Genomic DNA, 16,512 nt, shown 5'->3' on the forward strand with positions numbered 1-16,512 from the left:
TTACAGGTTTTTGTGGATGATGTAATCAAACACATATTGAGGGTGTACATATGTCCAAACTTAGAAAGGAAATTCATGATACAACACTCTATGAGAATCCATTAAGAAGCACTGTAAGATTATTTAACAAATTTTGTAAAAAGAGTTTAGGTATCAGATGGATTAATTGTCACTGCACAAATTGTAGTGGCGAAATTACAGGAAATAAAACACTTACAACCACAGAAGAGTGCTCTTAAACTGGCATTTCTACTAGTTCTATTTAATATATGAAAACTGAATTGACCTGGCTACAGTGCTACATGTCTGGCAGTCTGGTGTAAAGCTGCCTTCTCATGGAAAGGAAAGGCTCTGGTGTCTCCTGTGGAGCAGATCTCCATGTTACTCTTTGCAGGATTGCGCAAAGTTTTCTCAGTTGTATCACATCTGGTGGTGAAATGTTTTAATGTGACTGAGCATAAGTCTTGTGCCTTCATATTTAGTGTTTGATTTCGAAAACTACCATGAATGTTCACAAGTTTCTTTCTTCTGTTTGATTTCCTTCGTTTTTCTCCAGGAGGTAGACCAGGTTGATCAGGTAGGATATATTGCTGGGAACTGATCCTAGCTGTGTTGGCTTAGCTCAGTTTCTCATGCTGCTTCCATGTAAAAATACAATATTTCTACAGCTGGATTGAACAGTTCATAACCCTCATTCAGCAGCTGGAACATGCAGTACTAAAATCCTTTTTTGACTGCGCAGCCTATCAGCATTCCATAATTTCTGCTTAACGCACTTCAGAATGGAGACATAATGACAAAAGTTCTTTTTCTTCCCTTTTTTTTGTTTTGTCTGTGGTTCTGTTCTTTGGATCTCATCTGAGGTTGCCTGGCCTAGCATTTGTGGTCGGGAAATGGTGAGATAGATCAGTACTCGATACTGAGTTGCTTGGTGTCAAAGCCAGTGGCTAGCAGTATCTGGGTGACAATGGGCATTAGTCAACATGTGCTTGCGCACATACAGATTACCAGATAATGCATACATCAAAGCTTTCTGCATTTCATGACAACATGCTAACTCCATTTCACAAATGGCATTTGGAATATTTAATAATTTATCATTAAAATATCACTTGTAATTTGAAGCAATTGCAAGATGTCCAGCATATATTACTTACAGTTTCATAGAAATTCTTTGCAAGTATCTGGTAACTGAGTTATATTTGGTAATATGGAGGGGGTACTGGTCTATCTAAACAGAGCCTTTTGATAATGAATGCAAGCTGACTTGCCAGAGGAAGACTTCCTTTTGATGTTTACACGACTTTTCGAAAAATATTTTCAGAAACAGAAGAATATTGCAGGGTCACTTGCTTTCTGGATGGCAAATGCATCTGAGCTGCTAAACTTCATTAAGCAGGATCGAGAGCTTAGCCGAATCACCTTAGATGCACAAGATGTTTTGGCACACCTAGTTCAAATGGCTTTCAAGTAAGATAATTGGATTTCTGTATATAGTACGTTCATCAAGTTTTTCCTTATTCAGGAAAAGTTATACATTCTTATTTCCAAATGCCTTTAAAAGCAGATATTGAGTGTTATCCAATGTAGTCATACCCAGAGTAAGCTCATTGAAATAGTGAACTTTATTGCACTTATTTCAGTGGGTCTACTCAGAGTATAATTAATTGGCTATCACCAGTGTTTTCATTTTTAAAAAAATTAAAGTTGGTTAATTCATTTGTTTTATTGTATCTGTTAGTTGCTCTATCTACTGGTGCATTGCGCATCTTATTATGCTCTAAGTGAGGAGGAGTTCATCCTTATACTTGGGCACAGTAAAAATTCTGAAAATTCTTTATTAGAGTTAATTTATATTAAGTGACATGTACAAGCGACCTGTGTAATTAGAAGTAAAAAAATAAACTCCTTTTGGTGTTATTTTTCCAGTTTCAAGCAATCTGCGTTGTGTAATAGAGCTAGTAGATTATATGTTAGGATTCCACTGGAATGGGGGGAAACTGTGACACCCCCCATCAAAACACGCACACAACCACCCCCCTTTTTCCTTAACAGTTTTGGGTTGAACCCGGAGGAAGTCACGGTGTAGTCCCACTGAAATCTGTGGGACAAGTAAGTCATCACTAGCTTAAGTCTCCTTGTAACTTTTTCCAGTGTCAGTTGCAACAAAAACAATAAAGTGCCACAAGACTGTTGTTTATCTCTGTTCTTCTCCTAACATCCCCTGGGTACAATCCCATAAAAATCATAGTCAATTTCAAAATATAACAGGAATTGACTTGGCACAGTTTGGTATTTTTAATTCAGTATTAGTGCAGCAATATTTCTTAATGCAGCTATTTCTTGGGAAATTGCTCAGGAAACTTGGTGAAGATAGTGGGGATGCAGTCCCAAGCACACTGAGGAGTAGGGCCTGGTAAACTCAGTGGGAAACTGAGATATGTGCAGGATTGTGCTAGTAGTTGAATTGTTGACACTTAGGTAAATTCATTTTTTCCATGGCTGCAGGTTTTCATCAGCCTAATTTCTATGTTCATGAATCTAAATATTCTTTAAAGGGATGGAAGCCTTAATATTAATATTTATACAAAATTTTGTTTCCCCCCCCAGATATTTGGTTCATTGTCTTCAGTCAGAGCTTAACAACTACATGCCTGCATTTCTTGATGATCCAGAAGAAAATAATCCTCAAAGGCCTAAAATAGGTTAGATCACTTTATGATATAATGTAATAAGCATAAGGCCTACTGTCATGAGAGGAGCATGGTGGCAGACCTTATATATTGCAGGGAAATGCAATGTGTTTTTGCACGTACAATAAGACGTACTGTACTTTGTGAGGAGTTCCTCATCAGCAAGCTGCATGGCAGCCATTGACATCTAATCCACCTTTCCTGATATTGTATGTTAGAATGTAGCCGTGCGTGTATTTGTGTGTAACAATACACTATTTGTGTGTAATAATGCATGACCCTTCCCACTTGGATAACTCCAGTAACTGCCCTAGGCAGTTTCTTCAAGCCATGTTCTGTGGCAGTGCCCAACAATAGAAATATAATATTTGTGCTAAAGACATTACCAATTATGCATATCTATTGGACCCATTAACCATTTACAGTGGTACCTTGGTTGTCAAACTTAATCCGTTCTGGGAGTTCGTTCGAAAACCAAGGCGCGGCTTCAGGAGCTTCCTGCATTCAGTTAGAAGCCGCATCGGATGTTTGGCTTCTGAAAAATGTTCACAAACGGGAACACTCACTTCCAGGTTTGCAGCGTTCGGGAGCCGATTTGTTCAGGAGCCAAGCCGTTTGACAACCAAGGTACCACTGTATAAAAATTCTAGAAAAGAAAGGTGCAGACAGGAAACCTTGAATTTATTGTAAATTTTCTATATGCAGTCATGCTGCAAATAGGAAGAATGCTGCTGCTCCTATGCTTAAGGGCTGGCTTGTCTGGAAGGAATCTGTGAAATAGCTGACATTATATAATACACAAATTATTATACCCCTTCTTGAACCTAAAAACAAGTCTGTCCATCCTCACATTCTCTTAATTTATTGATGAAGATTGACATTACCTTTGTTTCTCCTTTTTCTTTGGTTTTCCTATGACAGTTGCTGCTTTTTACTCTCTGCATTGGGAATTTTTTTTTTTTTAAAGAGTACAAGTATTACTTCATTATGCAGATAAATACATCATTGTTATTAATGTCTTCCAGTCATAATGTAATATTTAACACTGAGTAACTTAACAGAGTAGCTCAACCTGGAATGGATAGCTGAGTAAACTATTGTATTTTTTCTTCTAGATGACGTCTTGCATACGCTGACTGGAGCCATGTCCCTGCTGCGGCGATGTAGAGTGAACGCCGCACTGACCATACAGCTCTTTTCCCAGCTGTTCCACTTTATCAACATGTGGCTTTTTAACCGATTGGTTACTGATCCAGATTCAGGATTGTGTTCACATTACTGGGGAGCCATCATCCGGCAGCAGCTGGGGCACATTGAAGCTTGGGCAGAAAAACAGGGCTTGGAGCTGGCCGCTGATTGTCATCTCAGTAGGATAGTACAAGTAGGTATTGGTAGTAATAGGAAAAATAAGTGCTTTCTTGCATGATCTTGGAAGATTTTCCTCTACTAATTTAACAATGGAAATTCAGACTTAGCCACCTGTATGAAGTCATATGAAACCAGTGTCTGCAAAGTAGGGTTTGGGGTGTTCAGTTGCTTAATTGCTTCAATGTGGTTTTCCTCAGAGAGGTCTGTTTTCTTGCCATACTGAGGAGAGCTGTTTTGTACCAACTGCCTTATTTTTTAAAAATGTATTTTCTGGTTTAACCTGTGCTAAGAATTTCAAACACAAAATGTGCACTCATTCAAGAGCAGGGTTCCACTCCCCAATTTGGTGTGTAGGGTCCACTGTCATGTTTCTTAAGAAAATAAAGGTGATTCTACTAATTGTGCTTCTTTTTCAGGCAACTACTTTACTTACTATGGATAAGTATTCACGTGAAGACATTCCAAATATCAACAGTACCTGCTTTAAACTCAATTCTCTACAACTGCATGCATTGCTACAAAATTATCATTGTGCCCCAGATGAGCCATTTATTCCAACAGTGAGTTAATCTTAACATTTACTTACTTACTTACATACATACAAAATTTCCCTATAATTTTTTATATAGTGAATGTTACGGGATAGCGTATGAAAAAAATAATGCTAACTTTATGTAATAATAAAAAGTTTGAGACATCTGAACCCCATTTTTTAAACGGTGATAGTAATTCTTAGCTTCAGTAGCTTATTCCGTCTCACATGGAGAAGGAAGAAAATACAGGCACCCCCCGTTTTTCATGGGGGTTGTGTTCCAGGTCATTGTATATGACAGTGCTCTGCCCCATTACACCCCCTTTTTTGTCCATTTCCAGGTTGTCGCAATGCTCACATGCGCAGTCACATATCAACTGGATGCATGTAAATCTGCTTCATTGTTTTGAGTATCAACAGATAGCTTAATGATGCATTTTCAGTGCTCTTGGACTTATTTGTGTTTCCAATTTGGGGACACATTGCAGCATTCTATTTATGAAACTTTCTTATTTTTCTTAGGAATACATGGATGGCGTAGCTTGCTACAAGTCCTTGAATTGTAGGTGGGTGGGTGGTGAGAGCAAAAAAACTATTAGTGCTAAATAGTCAAACTGTAGGTTAAAAACCTAGTATCTCCCTTCATTATTTTCCCTGCTCTTCAAAATACAGATTTAATCAAATATGTAACATCCAGTATAAATCAGTTTCTTCCTATTGCAAAAATCAATGCCTGCAATTCTTGTTTTGGTATCAGTATAATAATCCCCTTTGTATTACTCGTTGATCACAAATGTTTAATATATTTCTAATAATTTGAAGAATTTCATTTAAAGGGCACCTGCGGGTGGGGTGGGATGAAACTAAAGTTAAAGCTCACAGCTACAGTTGAACGAAAGCTTTTGCCTGTTGTATCTGCTTCAGACAACATCAACCTAAACATATCACATACATCTTTCACATTTGCTAATTTGGGGTGGTTAAAGTATAAAATGATAACTTTATATTATTGGATTCTCATGTACAGCATTGTTTACTCTCTCTCTCTTCCCCGCCAAACTAGGAGTTAATAGAAAATGTTGTAGCAGTGGCAGAAAACACAGCAGATGAGCTGGCTCGAAGCGATGGTAGAGAAGTACAGTTAGAAGAGGACCCTGATCTACAGCTACCCTTTCTTCTGCCAGAAGATGGTTACTCATGTGATGTTGTTAGAAACATCCCAAATGGGCTGCAAGAATTTTTAGATCCACTTTGCCAAAGAGGTTAGTCCTTTTAGTCTTGTACTGGGACAGAAAATGCTTCCTTTGCTGTAGTTCAGCTAAGAAAAATTCATTTTGTCTTTAGATGTTTGGAAATCTCTTCTTGCCATTATTTTTTATGCAGGATTTCAGCAACTTTTGTTGTCATGGAGATTTTATCTGGGCATCCCTTAAATCAAGAAAAGGAGTGTCTTCTTTCCAGATTTGTATTATCATGTGATGCACATTCTGTGTTGTCTCCTTCGTCTTTTAAAAGCACTTGTCACGTTGATGAGCAACACTGTTTTTAGTAATGAACCATTTGTATGCATGGTATTTGTTTTTTGTGGACTCTCAAATTACCTAATATGAGACCTGGGAAAATACATTCAGTTATCCATTGTCTCCCCCACCCTACCCCTTCTAGGTTTCTGCAGATTGACACCTCATCCACGTTCACCAGGAACTTGGACAATATATTTTGAAGGTGCAGATTATGAAAGTCATCTATTGCAAGATAATGCTGACCTGGCAAGTACTTATCTTCTGGACGTTATGGTAGAGGACATAAACTGTAGTTTAACCATATGCAATTTGTTATTTAGGGTGGCACTAGAGAGTTAAAATGCAGGTGATTGGATTTACTATATTTTTCCTGCAGCATAGCATATTAGTGCTTTACTTAAGCTATTCAAAGTGCTTCATTTTGCAACATAGAAGTAAGTTGTGAGCAGAATTACCTGTAAGTGTATTAAAGTACCCAGAATGAATTCTTACTGCTGTGCTCAGTGTTGTGGAATAGAGTTTAATCTGTGCTTTGTTTCTGTAGGCTCATCCCTTAAGGAAGGAACCTGAGATAATCACTGTGACACTAAAGAAACAAAATGGGATGGGTCTGAGCATTGTGGCTGCTAAGGTATGAATATATAAATATACTAGAAAGCTCTGTCCTCCTGCTTGCTCCACTCACACACCCCCGGCAAGGCACATTACTTACTGAATTGTCTGCCCTATCAATATGTTTTGTAGCCCTTTTTTTACCTTCACCCCCATGCACATGCCTTCTCTCTGTAACCCTTCTCACACACAGACCACCCTCATCTTCCTCCACATGTTGCAACTACTAAGCACCCCTTTCACCTTCCACCCAATTTTGAAGTCAATATTTCCTCCTGTTTTGCAGCCCCTTTAGTGCCCTCACTTTCATATTCACTCCTATTTTCGTACCTCCCCCCCCCTACTTCTGCAGATAAATGTTACTGTACTTTTAAGAATAGAATTTTGAAGACTGTCAGCTGGTTCAGTTAGGGATGGTTAAGTGATGGATGTTGTACATATATGGTGTTTGCTTGTTAATAAAATACTTGTACAGTACTAAATTACTGCATTGAATCTGTACACACATGGTACCAGGAGTGAAATAATATTTGAGGGCTCCTTTATCTCATGGTACCAGGAGTGAAATAATATTTGAGGGCTCCTTTATCTATCACATGAGGTAGCTGAGGAAAGAAAGAGGGAGACAACAATGGAGAGACGGGGGGGGGGGGGATGGTGATTTAAAACAAGCCTTGAGTACTGTAAGAAGGGAGTTGAGAAAGGTTTTGTTGTGGTAGCTTTTTCATGTTGACCTCTGTGTTGTACCCATTTCCATTTATTTCTCCTTGTTTTTTCCCCCAATCCTCAGTGTTCCTCCCTTCAGATATCCCCCATTGTCTTAAACTATCCCTTTCCCCGCTCCCAGTGTCCCTCTCTTCTCGTTTTGATTTTGTCCACGATAGCCATAAAGTGAGTAACTGAACTGCATCTCATCCTATTGACTGAGGTGTGGGGAGTGAACAGGCAGCAGAGAGGCTCACCCTGATGACTTTTCATTCTAATGTGAATTATTGTTCCATCAGTTTCCAACCACCAGATGGTGCACTGTACCAGTATTGTAAAGCTGCCACATATTTAACAAATTTAAAGAGCTAGTTGGTAGGTGGCAGTGTTCTAAAACAGCATTTATATTTCAGGGAAGAAATTTTAAGATCTGTACTGTTGAATTCAATAATGATCTTGCATCATTTAAGCCAGAAGCAAGTCATTCACTTCTGTGTTCTGCTATTAAGATACAAATGAACAGCTTGCTATGTCAGCACTGACCACTGTCATAAGTGACATTGCCTAGTTTGAAAGAGTCTCTGGCAGGAATACAGGTGTAGCAGCCTTCCCCGCCCCCTTCTCCAGTCATAATTCATCTTGAAAAGAATTAAACCTATTGAAGCTAGGTGGTTGCAAGAGGGAAATGACAATTTTTAATAGGACTAATCTGCGACCTCAGTGGTGGTATTTCAAAGTCTCTTTAAATGTATAGCATTTTTTACTATTAAGGACATGGTGCTTCTTGTTTCCAAAGTATTGTATCTTTGCTTGGTTGCAGAAGGGAAGAAAGAACTGGCTCTTCTGAGTGGTTTATATGTATTGAGTATAAAAGAATGAGAGTGATCATCATAGCTTTATTATTAATTGTATTTCAGAAGATGTGCAAACATCTGGCAGTTTTTAATTGATGACTACTTCAGACTATTCTTATGCACCTTTAGTGATATTTTTGCTGATTGATTCATTTTTACTTAGGACATGGTTAGTTACCCCAGAGTATGAATGTGGGCAGGGCTGTTTCTGGCAGGTGCAAGACACAGGGCAAATATGAATACTAGGAATCTCTAGAGAGGAGACTTTCAATTTTTTAAGGGCTCTGGACAGATTTAGATTTTTGAGCAAGTGCCCATCACACCCTCTGGCCACTTCTTTTCTACCTTCCCTGAATCAGGAAATCACACAATCTATCTCTCCGGAGAGAGAGAGAGAGAGAGAGAGAGAGAGAGAGAGAGAGAGTGCATGCACACACTTCACTTTTTCAATGAATCTCTGTAAAAGTCATATTCAGTAGAAAAACACTTAGAGTAGAAAGAGGAAGTGAGAAAATACACCATTTTTCTAACATTCTCCTTTGGCTCTGTATACTTTTCAAGGGAGAAAAAGAAAATCTACCTCATGGTGAAAGGGTTGCTGAATGGGAGGAAGGCCTCAGAGGCTTGGTGAACCCTAGGGGAAGCCCTCAAGGGCACCACTGTGCCCATGGTCATAATTCTGGCAACCTCCACTCAAGCGTTCCCTTTGGATGTTCATGGTTGCTACCACTGTCACTCCCATGCCTCTTCCTCACCTCAGCTCCCAAATTGCTTTTCCATTTTAACACAGCATCAGTGCTGGTGCACTTTTCTCCCCTTTATCTGAAGAAAGAGTTGCTTCCTCAGAAGCTAAGCAATCAGGGTAAGGTGGTCCAGGAAAGGGACTGTGTTGGTCATGTGCGTGGCCTCCCAAAGGATTGAGTAACAGAGCAATTTGCTAGGGATGGTCCTGAATTCCTATGCATGTCCAAATTACATTCACAAATTATCCCCAGTAGGGATGCGTTTTTAAGCCTGCTTCCACATAAAGGTTGCATTCTCTGGATCCAGGCAAATAGAAAAGTTCTGGTCATCTCATCTGCAATGGAGAAAGCAAGAGCCCCAAATATAGACTTTTAAACTTGTATGAGTTTCAGCTTCACATTATTAATGATTTTCATTTTTCTGAGGTGATAAAATCTTATATTGTTGCTGTTAACATCTTATGGTGTTGTGAAATAGCCAGTTGTCTTATCAGTGGTAGTCTGGCCTCTTGACTAGAGTGCTGGCTTGACAGATCCCTGGAGTCATGATCCAGAATTAGTTCTAGGAACAGCCCGAGGTAAATCAGTATAAATTAGTTTCTAGAGGAATTTAGTGATGCCCTAGGAACTTCAAATTATCTGATAGGCATGGTTCCAGAGGGCAAACAGAAACCATTCACCTATTGTCAAGAGATTGAGACTTCCAGTTCAAATCTTGTCTGTGTTTTCCAGGAGGTGTAGTGATAATCCTTCTAGCTGTTAGCATGTAGTTAGGAACATGAGCTGTTCTGTGTGATAGTAGCAGTGAGCTTAGCCACACTGGCTTGAAAAGGCAATAGCCACGTTTCCAGTACCGCATTAGGAACAGAATAAATTGCCTACCATTGATGTAATGGTTTCCAGTAGTGGCCTTGCTGATGCTTCATTTCTGTTGCAAGACTTTTCTATAGCAGGAGTACTTTTTTTGGTGGTAGTGGCTGGATTGCTCGGGGGTCAGGGGAGCAGTAATACTAAGAGACTAAGGGCAGAATTTAGTGCTCTAAGCCTGAAAGATGTTTCGATGTTAAATGCTGCCTGACTTCCAACCACACTGTGGTTACATTTTATGAAATCCAGATGATTTGGAAGCAGTGTGTGCATGCAGTTTACTTTAAAAATATATCACGGGGTGGGATGGGGAGTGAGGGGAGGGGTTAGCATACGACTTCTTCCCATCTGTGGGCCAGCACTTACTTCCTGTTTAATTTGGATTTTCTGTATCTTACTGAAAAGGCCGCCTTGATTTTTCTAGGCAGTGCCTATAGTTTAATAAAGCTCTTAATGATAAACTAAAGGCAGAGTAGCATAACTGATTGTGCAAAGAGTTGGAATATTGCATTGGTTGTAACTAGTGTTGATAAATGCTATGCTATATCAGTGTCCAGTTCAGGGCTGTCTTGCTGGGTGTTTTGGAAAATCTGGCAGACTGATGTTTGGGTTGTAGTCGAAGGCTGAGAAAGGATTGTAGAGTTGTATTTCTGGAGTTAAAATGTGGTTTTCTGTCGTTGGAAGAACAGAATCCTCGGTAAGTCTGTTCAAAAAGTGCTTTTCTATAAACGTTTAAAGTTGTCGGTGACTACTTCATTTGGCACTACTTGTTGTTGCATGCAGCTAAGTGATGTTCTTTTTAAAGGCTAGCACAATAAATTTTTTACCTTAAGCCAGTTCCTTTTCTGTGCTTTTTAATGACAAACATAGTGAGAAGTTTTAATCTACTGTAGTCTGCCAAGTGAACAACTGCTTCATTTACTATTGAAAGATTATGAATAATGTAAGATGTGGGCTTTTCCTTCTATCCATAATCCAGAAATATCTTTATAAATCTTGTGATTTTGCTGTGTGAAGAATGCTAAAACATATTAAAATTGACATTCTAAATACTAAATAAGAATAAAATTAACTGACTTCAATATATTTATTTCTGTAGAGGTTCCTTTAGCTAATTTACATGTCATTTCAATTGCACTAAGTATTGATATTGAACTACTTGATGGCATAATTGACCTAAACACAATCATGGTTGAAACACACATTTTTCTCTCAGTGCCAGTCACCACTTTTCACAAGGAAAAGTCAAAACATTTGCTATAAAGCAGTGTTTTGTTTTTATGCCTGTACTTTGATATTGGAAAGGAAAGCTAAATAACTCTTTCAAGTAATGATGGAGAAAATATCTATTATCAATGACAATAGTAGAAAGAAAATCATTGCACTAGGAAAGTGCAATACAGCATTAAACCACTGATTTATGTAAAAATGGATTTTTCAACAAACGGCTTTCATTTAACCTTTAATGTATTGTTGATGTTCACAGTCTAACAGTTCTGCATACTTACAAACAATCCTATGTATGTTTACTTAAAAGTAATATGTTAAAGTAATGATAGTAATGTAAAGTAATGATAGCTGCATTTTGGATTGCAGCCTCAAGCACCTAATTCTTTTATGAATTGTAACTAATATAGCTACCCTTATTCTGGAGTCCGAAGCTTATGTTAAGATGGGATAAAAGAAGAACGAAGCTTGAGTTGGAAGGGACCCTGAGGATCATCTAGTCCACCCCCTGCAGGAATATGCAGCTGTCCCATATGGGGAGCAAACCTGCAACCTTGGTGTTATCAGCACCATGCTCTCACCAACTCCAGCTTCCACTACTTCAGATTTTCAAATAAGATTAGTGGCTGATATTGTCACATCATACTGTTTAGCAGTTTCTGGAAGAAGAATGTATAGAAAGAATGGGAAAAGCTTTATATCATTCTCACTTTCTGTTCTTCTATGTCTCAGAAACAAGCTTTTATGAGAGCCACTATAGCCCAAATGGGAAAAGTAAATGGCCTGATTACAGTGTGAATTGAGTGCCTTTGATCCAGAGATCTATGAGCAGTATTACACTCACAGAAGAGAGGTGGTTTTCCCCAGTTGCCCTTTCCCTCACTGACTGTGAACATTTGTTCTGGAGGATAGCAGTGAGGCAGGGAATTTGCAAAAAATCACAAACCACTTCCATGAGTGGGAGCCTCCACTGAATTGCAACTCCTTTCCATGAATGGAAGGATTTGTAACATTTACAGAACATCAGGCTACTCTTCTCTGACACTTGAGAGATCACTCAGAGTTCTATTTTCCACATGGAGATTTAAAAAATGGACAAAACATACAAGTGCCCCTCTGACAGTTAGATGCACAGTCCTTTCTACCTTCTATGTAGACAAAAGTTATGCAGCAAATTGAGCATGCATATATAGCGGAGGAAGGTTCCTAGCTAGGTAAAGTCAATAGTCCACTGGTTGAGCAGATGCATGCAAATAATCCCACATTCAATCCCCACCATTTCCAGGTAGGGCTGTGATGGAGTCTGCCTGAAGTTCCTCTCAGTTGGGTGTCTACAGTATTGTGCTAAAGAGACCAGTGGTCTGACTTATACATATAGTACATATGGAACTATATGTATATGTATGCCCATACTTATACCACATGTATGTATGGAAGTAAATTTGTTACAGATGAGTTCTCTTGCTTTAGAATCTATTTTAATACTTACAAAGTATAAAAAGTGTTCTAAGTGCTGTATAGATATTAAAGATAAGATTTGTATATTGAGGGTTGGCACTTAATAATAATAATAATAATAATAATAATAATAATTTTATTATTTATAGCCTGCCCATCTGGCTGGGTTTCCCTAGCCACTCTTGGTGGCTCCCAACCAAATGTTAAAAACACAATACAGCATTAAACATTAAAAACTTCCCTAAACAGGGCTGCCTTCAGATGTCTTTTAAAAGTAAGATAGTTGCTTATTTCCTTGACATCTGATGGGAGGGCGTTCCACAGGGCAGGCGCCACTACTGAGAAGACCCTCTGCCTGGTTCCCTGTAACTTCACTTTTCGCAGTGAGGGAACCTTCATAACATATATTTTATTGAAATCACCTGATGTGGCTAAAGTCTGTTTAGATAAGCAGACACACATCTACTTGGCTGTCGTAGCATCAACTCACATTGTGTCTTCTGGAAGAAGGGCAGCATTGGTGTCCTGTCATGATTTTACAACTTCAAAGAATTAGGTTTGACGAAGAATGCTATGCAAGATGCAACTAGTTCAAATAAGGCACTTTTTACCTCACCTTCCGCAACTTCTTCCTTCTGCTTCACATTTCTTAATGTGCCTTTGCTTCTGCCACACTTGTGCGGTTTACGAAATCAAGGGTTCTGTTAAGGAATTTGAAGCAAAAGGAAGAAGCTGTGGAAAGTTGGGATTAATACTGGTTGCAAATGTTAGCACGTACCATTCACAGAAGTATATTCTTGCATTTCAGCTTTAGAAGCCATTGAACAATACACATGCTATGCAACTCACATAAATTCAGCAGGGCTTCTGTCTAAGAAATTGCAAGCTAACAAAATAACCAGGGATATAGTGTGATATAGCTGTTGAAGAGTCTGAATTAAGAGTTGTCAGTACTTGTTCACCTCACAGTTCAACTATGAACTTGCATTGTCTTGCCCTGGACCACCTAATATCTTCCCCTCAGTTCCTCTGCCCACCAGCCAATCAGTAATATAAGTATTGTGATACTGGCTGCCCTTACAGGGATGGTCATAGAGGTCAGTGAGATACTTATATCAAATAGTTTTATATTTTAGTTATCAGTGGGTAAATTGTTAAGCGAAACTGCAATATCATCACACTCCTATATTTCTATTTGTATAATAAAACAAAATGTAAATAATGTCATCACACAGCCCCTGTTGGAGATTTGTAGTTTTGCGTCCCAATCCTGAATGTGCATTAATTCGGGATGGGATAGGGGAGCAAATATGAAGTGATGGTTTAAAGTAACAGAAGTTTGAGTAAAGCAAGGTAGGAGGGAGCTGACAGGAAAATGGGGTTTTTAATCAAGCAAACACTCATATGTGTGCAATATCAATCAACTGAACTTAACATTCTCCAGCTGACAGGCTTAAAATACTGTTCATCTTAAAGGTACAGTAACATACATTATCATGGAGGAGGAGGAAATGCAAAGGGGGCTTTTAACTAGGAGAAGGCATGGAAATGGGATGATCTATGTGCAAAGGAGAGTTGAAAAAATTAGGAAGAGGGAGATAGGAAAAAGAAGATGAAGGTGAAAATGGGAATGCAGAGAGCTGCGAAAAGGAATAAGAGGTGTGGGAATGCAGGTGAAAGCATTTGCATGAAAGGTCTGTGGAATAGGAGGGGATGATGGCTTCATAATGGGGTGGGAAGTGGAAAGGGTGCTTAGTAGTTGCAATGTGTGGGAAGAGGAAGATGCGGGTTAGCAGGATGTGCAGTGGGGACGCACGAAAGGAGGGGGAAGAGGAGGAGGCATGGATCTGGGAGTGAAGATGAAAATGGTTGCAAAGCAGAACTGCAGAACAGAAGAGAGTGGCTTCATAAGTGTGGTTGGGAAGGTGAAAAGCAAGCTTAGTAGTTGCATGGGGTGGGAAGGGATTAATGTGGGGACAATGGCAGGATTTGCTGCTTGTCAGAAAAAGCAATCTTTATTGTGCATTTGTAATAAGAATTGTTTTATCTCTTTCTAGGGCGCTGGTCAAGATAAACTTGGAATCTATGTCAAGTCTGTGGTCAAAGGTGGTGCTGCAGATGTGGTTAGTAGTACCTTTAATTACAAAATTAATAAAATTTCAGTGATTAATTTTGAATAGTTATAAACTACACAGCTTAGCTTGGCTAATCTCCTACTGTATAATGTACCTTTGTCTTATGAAACATTTAACCAGGATGGCCGTCTAGCTGCAGGGGATCAGTTACTTAGTGTGGATGGACGCAGTTTGGTTGGACTATCCCAAGAGAGGTATGTCATGCTTTTATGTGTTTGTAGAAGAGTGGTGTGGTTATAAATCACATAGGACTTTTCCTCTCATCTTTTACACCCCTTGATTTGATTGACATAGATTCCATTCTCAACCTCCTCTGTCACTGGTCATGCCATAGATGTTGAGACACATTTGCTCACTCAAACTTGTGTAGTGTAGTGCTGTGACTTGCAATGGCTCTGGATTTTTTGAATTGTAGGAGGCATTTGGTTTGTCCTGAGAAAAGTGACTGCGCTTTTCATCTCTATGCTATTTGGTCTGCCAGACTGTTTCACAGACTTGTAGCGCTTCTATTAGAGCCATACGGGGAAAATTGAGCCCTTTTGCCACAGTTGCAGAAGTGGGATTGCACAGATTGGCAACCCAGCCAATCAAAACAACAACAACACTAGTGTACCCTTTTCTGCTGCAGTACCACTGATAGTAGCTCAGAGTGCCTCAGAAAATTCCCAAAGTCTGTGATTAAATCCTGTATTTGATTTAAAGCTTGCAGTCCTTGCAGTTTTAAAGACAATCATTTGTGCCATTTCTACTTTAGAAAATAAACCGGCAATTTTTAGTGTGGTGTGTGGGGTTTTTTTACTTAGAGGAAGTTTGGATGAGTTGTTTAGCGTGCAAGACATTAGATGAAATTTCATTCTACTCATGGTTCCTAAAAAGGCCCTTATTCCAAATATTACTATTTTAAACAAATTAGTTTTATCTTTTATCTGAAAAACTTATATTTTGTGTACTTTCTCTTTGATCTTTAGTACTATCTTGCTACTGTCAATTTTAGTATTTTTTAATTAATTTTATTTAACTCTTACCTCAGGGCAGCAGAGCTGATGACAAGAACAGGATCAGTAGTGACGCTAGAAGTAGCAAAACAAGGAGCAATTTATCATGGTTTAGCAACTTTGCTTAACCAGCCGTCTCCAATGATGCAAAGAGGTAAACAACTTGAAATATTTTTGTCCGCATACATTTTTGGGTGAAAACCAATCTTAAATCTCCATGCTTTCTAGAAATTGTGTTTGAATAAACATAGTACAGCCTAATTCACTCATTATTCTTTCTCTGAAGGACTGCAGTGTTAAATGTGTTGAGGGTTGTTCCCCAAAAGGAATGAGACTATTTCTTAATCTGTTTCCTTCTCTGTTAAATTTGAGGAATGATAATAACCTTTTGAAAGGACAAAACAGTCAAGATTGTCAAGCGTTTTGAAGATTAGATTAAAACATTTTCTATGGGTTGGTACTGTTTGGCAAACATATATTGAGTCTGACCTCTGATCCATCTGGCCTAGTACTGCCTACTCTGACTGGCAGCAACTCTGCAGATACCCGCTGCATAATATACTTTTAGCTGGAGATGCTGGGGTTGAACATAGAACACAATGCATGCAACACCTGTGCTTTTGCCCTGACTATGTGCTTCCCCAACTTGGATAGGAGTGAGAATACTGCATTTCATTTCTTTTGGCCCAGTAAATACAGATTGTGTGGCAGCTCTGTTCATTTGTTAATTTCACTGGCTTGGAAGGAGCTGTAATTCAAGTGATTCCTGATTCATCTCTCATTTAGAAGCCACTTTCATT

The 16,512-nt window shown here is 38.9% G+C and overlaps 1 protein-coding gene across 17 annotated transcripts in view; it reads left to right on the plus strand.

Annotated features, from left to right (window-relative positions):
- AFDN (afadin, adherens junction formation factor) overlaps positions 1–16,512 on the plus strand; it is an 87,873-nt gene that overhangs the window by 54,134 nt on the left and 17,227 nt on the right. For 12 of the 17 annotated variants that reach the window (XM_081000665.1, XM_081000652.1, XM_081000658.1 and 9 more), the window contains 11 exons: positions 557–577; positions 1,325–1,470; positions 2,611–2,705; positions 3,809–4,074; positions 4,478–4,621; positions 5,657–5,855; positions 6,259–6,362; positions 6,661–6,747; positions 14,640–14,705; positions 14,838–14,911; positions 15,748–15,866. In XM_081000665.1, the coding sequence (XP_080856791.1) occupies positions 557–577; positions 1,325–1,470; positions 2,611–2,705; positions 3,809–4,074; positions 4,478–4,621; positions 5,657–5,855; positions 6,259–6,362; positions 6,661–6,747; positions 14,640–14,705; positions 14,838–14,911; positions 15,748–15,866 (1,321 nt within the window). The remainder of the gene's footprint in view (positions 1–556; positions 578–1,324; positions 1,471–2,610; positions 2,706–3,808; positions 4,075–4,477; positions 4,622–5,656; positions 5,856–6,258; positions 6,363–6,660; positions 6,748–14,639; positions 14,706–14,837; positions 14,912–15,747; positions 15,867–16,512) is intronic. The other 5 variants (XM_081000666.1, XM_081000656.1, XM_081000654.1 and 2 more) reach the window with 1 other exon arrangement.

Source organism: Podarcis pityusensis (assembly GCF_964106645.2).
Source record: "Podarcis pityusensis genome assembly, chromosome: 3".
In the NCBI taxonomy this organism is placed as follows: domain Eukaryota; kingdom Metazoa; phylum Chordata; class Lepidosauria; order Squamata; family Lacertidae; genus Podarcis; species Podarcis pityusensis.